The sequence below is a fragment of the Trachymyrmex septentrionalis genome, unplaced genomic scaffold, assembly GCF_001594115.1.
Source record: "Trachymyrmex septentrionalis isolate Tsep2-gDNA-1 unplaced genomic scaffold, Tsep1.0 scaffold114, whole genome shotgun sequence".
Classification (NCBI taxonomy): domain Eukaryota; kingdom Metazoa; phylum Arthropoda; class Insecta; order Hymenoptera; family Formicidae; genus Trachymyrmex; species Trachymyrmex septentrionalis.
The window spans coordinates 424,477-430,648 of NW_017304269.1; the positions used below are offsets into that span (position 1 = coordinate 424,477).

A 6,172-nucleotide genomic window follows, 5' to 3' on the forward strand; every position below is an offset into this window, starting at 1 on the left:
TGACACAATTTTAATTTTAGATTACTATAAAGCACGAGTCTTTTTACTACTTTAGGCTTTCACGAAATTCAGCGTTACTCTTTTTCACATCTCTATTACAAAATATCTTCTTGACTTAAATGATAAAAACTTTATTTAATAAAAATTTTAATTCAATCAATAATAACAGTAAATAAAATGTCTCTTATGCCAAAAAGGACTCAGATTGCAGATGGCTTTTCATTAAAACTTATCTTTTACATATTTAAATTTTCTTCATATCATATTCAAGTACCTTCAGAAATCCTTAGATTTAAAGTATGAAGAATATGATGTGAGTGATTACGCTGTTCTTGAACGGAACAACAGATTGAGCAACATTTCGAGATCGATTCTTGCGAGCTCCGGCGCAGAAGTAACCGAATCATTCTAACTTGTGCGAGATTGTCTAACTTTGTCTATCTTGTTTGATTCATATTAAAATACAGATAACGTGTTTTATTTTTAAGCAAAAACCTCAAACACCGATTAATGTTCCAATCTGATAAAAATGTTAATTCAATTTTTGATTTCACGTGCATCCAAATGTTGATCGTCGTATCTATATATCTCCAGAGATCTCGAACGATTTCTGTGAGTTATTGCTAATCTTCGAGCGTTTGTAGGTGTCTCTAAGGATTCCCGCGGATCCACGAAATACCTCGAGAATTTCCAAAACTTACCACCGAAATAGCGCAATCGTCCTTTAATTAAATATGCATCCTTGCGATCGACGCGGCTGAATTCCTATTAAATTAATTTAGGTAGCGCATAGGTTTGTACGTTCTGAATTATTTGACCAGTCAATATGATTTTTCTAGCTCGCGCTGCGTCCACTGCTTGTTTGCCTACCAATTTTATCCATCGCTCCATTCTCTACCTCCATTCTTCCCGCTGGGCCCTTCTTTTACTATGTAATCAGTATTTCAAAATCGATACTCAAAGTCAACGGCAAATATTTGCAAATTGCACCAGTTGTTCCCAGATTTTGTTAAAAATAGTTATATAACACAATGATAACGTTAATGTAATAAAAATAATAATATAATGCGTGATGTTTTGCATCGCTTAGACGATATGTATATAGAATATTTAAGTCATCTCTACACCATAGAATTTAAGATAAATCACAGCGAAGGATTGTTTACATTTAAATCTTTAAAATTGAAGCTCTCTCGAACGTTCGAAGATAAACAGTTTTTTTTTTCCGTGAGAGAGGTCAGATTGTTGATCGCGAGATGAAAAGTACACATTCGTTTATCGGCCTCTGACACACGTGGATCGTATATAATTGTAACGCACTAAATAAAGACGTTACATTGATTAACCACGACTCTTTAATGCCATCCAAGTCCATGATTAACGCGGAGTCAAACTTAATCGCCACAATACCAAAGTTATTTGCAATACGAATTAATACAAAAATTATTACAGTATCTCTGTAGATACTCGCGATACATGAAACCAATATTTCAACAAGGAAGGAATGTTAATGCCTACGTTCAACAGCTTTGTTAAAGAATCTATCTACAAATATCCTATTTTGCATTTAATTATTAAGATAGTAAGATGCTTGAAGTATTTAATATTGCAGTGCAAAATGGGCTGATATACGATGTGCTCAAGTTTAAGAAAAGTAAAACTTCATGCGCAATACAAAAACAACTACCAACATTCTTTCATGTCTTTTATGTCAAACAGAGTTTTTAAAAACATCTTTCAGATGTAGCGCTATTATAAAGGGGAAGGAATAATAAGTACTTTATCTGTTATACTTAATGCTACTTCTCTGGTTTAATTTTAACCATACCTTTTCTCTTGCATTTTTTGTAAATATTTGTATTTTTATCTTTGTAATTTAGATTTATTTTATTTTAAATCATATTTATTTAATCTTACTTTATTACAATTTATTACTTTGTTTAATTGTCATCGTCTCTATCATATTTCTTATTCTATTGAATTTTCTTTTTGTTTTTCTATCTTGTATATTATACTTTACATGCACCGATCAGTTTCCTATTGACACTTATACTGACTTTTGCTCGCAATAAATGTAATAATAATTTTAACGCTTGAAGAGATATCCTCGAGCGCTCAAATAAATACGATTTCTATTTATCTTTCCCCTTTTCTTCTTCTTCTCTCTCTCTCTCTCTCTCTTTTTTCTTCTCTTTTCTTTCTTTTACTTTTATCTTCTCTTATTCTTATTTCTTTTAAAAAAAAATTCTATTCTATTATTAATAAGTCAGTTTTATTTTACGCCACTATATATATTCTGTCTCGACGTCGCGGATTTCAGACGCGGAATTTCCTGATTGACTGTGATTCGATCGCGCGTTCGATTACCGAACGTAATTAGTTTGCGCTGTAAGCAAAATAGAACGCTGCCGCCTCCGTTGCGCTGAAACGAGTTCGCCCTTTACGCCGGACCACCCTTCCGTGTTTGCGACGCAAATTTTCCCTGTGCGTGCAAAAGGCAGCTACCGCATCGCTAATTAGGAGATTCGCTTGCTGCTCGGGCGGCACTCCATTTCGGTGGAAAAGGAGGAGGAGTGGGAAGGTTACCGACCCAGGATAATTAAATTCAGACCCTTTAAGAAGCCGTCTTGACAGCTCGCAGAGCGCGTTCGCCTCCCTTTTAATAGTGAGTTAACAATAGCGTGATTATAAGAATGAACAGGGCAAGTGGTCTTACCGTATTTTTGAGACGACCGTGGGCGTGAATTCTAATTGAGGGAACCCCAACTCCTTCGGCTTCACGTCTTCCAGGCTGCTGTACCTGACATAACTACAAGGCGGCGGTAACGGATAGGCTGTAACAGAGGATATAAGATGTTAAGTAGACAATTTGATAAGAAAAACATCGGAGTTTATTTTACTACAAAAATAATTAATTTCAATAAAGAAAGAGAAAGACAGAGAAAAATCCTGCATTAATAGTTTGGAAGTTGTTGCTTTGGCTTTAGAAAATTGATAACTGCTACAAATATATATACAAATTGTTAAAAAGAAAGAAAATGGAATTTATAAGTTAATGTTATAAAAAATATTTGTATATTTATTTTATACAAATATATACTGTACTATACAATTTTTTTTATTGAAAAAATATTTATATTATATATTTTATATTAATACTACAATTATTATTTATTATATTTTATTAAATAAATCAATGTATTTAATATCAAATATAAAAACATGCAATATTGTAAAAAAATCAATTTTTTGCACAAGAGAATTGTCATCATTAAATTTATTGCTATCAAGAACATGTGTCTTCATCGCATTAACTTTTTCTCTCAAGTATCTTTCGAGAAAATAAGTCAAACTTTCTTAAAAATTAAAGAAATTCTGAAACTCCCTCCCTCTTTCTCTCTCTCTCTCTCTCTCTCTCTCTCTCTCTCTCTCTCTCTCTCTCTCTCACCATATCTATTACATAAATAAATAGTAATGCGATGGTGTGTATTGATATAATCGGTAATGATTAAAAATATGGTTTTTATTAAATAACGACAAATATTGATATAATCGATAATGATTAAAAATATGAATTTTATTAAATAACGCCAAATAATTAATCTGTTTTAAATATTACTTTTTAAACCTTATTTAACTAATTATTAATTGTTCATTAATCATTAGTGTTATAATAATTTTATAATTTATTTATACTTCGTATCTCTTTTAATGAGATTTTTATTTAAGTAACTCGGTAAATGAATTGTCTAATCTCCGGTGCGCTAATGTAAGAAAGAATCGCAACTGCAGCAGCGAGAAAAGTGCGGCGCGGGCGCACTTCTCAGTACATAATTTCAACCTGACCAGGCCATTTACGCGCGAGATTTTCGCTTGCGCGAGTTGCAAAAAAAAATCCTATCTCGGCGGCCGTCGCGAAAAATTCACAAACGCACGTATCCCATTTCTACAAAATGTGTTTTTTTTCTCCTGCCGCCGTTCATTCTCGCTTCATTAACTGCGAATCAGCGACGTACCTACATTAAGAAAAAGAAAAGAATTATCCTACTTCTCCTCGCCCAACCCCTCGTTTTCCGCTGGAGGATGTCGGGTTATCAGGAGAAAGGAGAAAGAAAGAGAGAGAGAGAGAGAGAGAGAGAGAGAAGAAAGATAATAGTCTGCGCAAAGGGGAGAGATAGATTGTAAAATCGATGGGTCTCCTTGGAGCTCGCCAACTTTGTCCAAATCTTCTTATTACAAAAAAATCGTCCGTTAATTTTCTCCGCTGATTAACCCTTTCAGCTTTACATCCGTGAAATTAAATTGCTTGAGAATGGCGTTATGAAATTTATTTCCTAATTTGTTCAGAATGAAATGAGCCGTAATTTGAAGAAAGACAGAAGCGTGCCGGGGAAATTATCCACAATATCGTATTCCCGAATGGCGTGGAGCTTCTCTGGGATGTCCGAAAAGTTGGGAGACAATTCCCAAATTCAGAAATGATAATGGAATCGACTCGACAACTTTCGATTCGATGTCGATTCCATTATCATTTCTGACTGGGAATTAGCAAAAAAAAAAAAAAAATAAAAGAAACGCTAATCAAGCAACAGCTTTGATTTTTTCAAATATGGCGGGTAACTTTTGCGAGAATAAACAAGATCATTGAATTTAAACGGAATTGTTTGTTTTACGCTGAATGAACGCGGCCACTTTTCGAAAAGTTGGAAAACGATTGAAGGGAATAGGAGAAAAGAGAGGAAGTGGTGAGACTTGGGGAGAGGGAGAGGAGGGAAGAGCGGTAAACCGCCGAGGTACTCCAATCAGCTTCCCAACTTTAACCGCGCTTCTGCCTTCCGGCTGGTAACTCCCGCTAATGAAAGCCGCGTGCAAACTCGCGCAAGAAACCGCCGTTCATGTTGGACTTCAGTTCGCGTATGAAAATAGCGACAAATGATAAAGTTTGCGGTGATATACGTTTCGATAATTGAAGCATCCCTTTTCCGCTTCGAAGATTGTGGTAAATAAATTTGCTCGTCAGCGTTATTATACAATATATAAATATCATCCATTAAACGAATGGCTCCATGGAACTGTATGGCCACCTAGAACGATCAATGAACGTAATAAGTTATCCGGCTTTTCTTTCACAGCTGTCACTCGTTGTTTACGGGGAGACTTAACCCTCCGACGATAGAGGGACAGCAGGCTTAGTTGCGGGTTAGAGCAGTCCTTCCGAAGGATGCATGGAAGGTAATTTCAATTTATTCGCCTTTTCTCTTCAGCGCGATGACACCGGGGGTCGCTTGGCAAGACATTTATTGCTGCGATGAGGCATCGTCCGGGATTATTATGCGCTCGGGATGCATTCTTATGCGACGACGCTTGATCGTCGCTTGTTCAACACTCTTGTCCTCCCAACCGGCCTGCCATTAATCCTCGGGCGTCCCTCGCCGGAATCGCGACGGCAGATCGCCGTGGTAAAATTAAAAGGCGAGATGAGCTCCGGCACCCAGAACAAGCCCCCTTAAGAGATAAACGCGGAATAGTATTTGTCTAAACAATAAGAGCGGAGTGTGCATTGAGAATTATCCTCTGATTAGATACTTCGCATTACAAATAAAGAAATGAATAAAGAAAATTGATTTTGTTAATATATGTATATTCAAATTATATGTTATATCTTTCTACAACATATGTCACCGAAAGAACGATTTTGCTAAAATACTTAAAAATTATTTAGCTAGATATAGGTTCGAAAATAATTTGAAAATAATGTCGAATCGTCGAAATAATTATGCGAAAAATAATTAGAGTAGAAATCTGAAATAGAATGAGCACTGCTACAAAAAGTTCTGATATTCTGACAACCAGTTTGAACGTCCTACATAATTATTTTGATAATTCAAAATTTTTTTAATTTAGCTAGATATAGGTTCAAAAATAATTTTATCGAATTATCGAAATAATTATGTGGAAAATAATTATGTAAAAATCTGAAATAGAATAAGTATACTGTGTAAAAAGTTTTGATATTCTGGCAACCACAGTTTGAACGTCCTACATAATTATTTTGATATACTCAACAAAATTATTTTTATATCTGTATCTAGCTCAATTTTTAAATATCTCAGCAAAACTGTTCTTTTTTACATATAAAATATGTACACACACACACACACACACATATATA

General features: G+C 34.8%; 1 protein-coding gene across 2 annotated transcripts in view; it reads right to left on the minus strand.

The window, feature by feature from the left end:
• LOC108753739 overlaps positions 1-6,172 on the minus strand; it is a 125,110-nt gene that overhangs the window by 64,415 nt on the left and 54,523 nt on the right. For both annotated transcript variants that reach the window (XM_018495614.1, XM_018495606.1), the window contains exon 3: positions 2,717-2,834. In XM_018495614.1, coding sequence (XP_018351116.1) covers positions 2,717-2,834 — 118 coding nt within the window. The remainder of the gene's footprint in view (positions 1-2,716; positions 2,835-6,172) is intronic.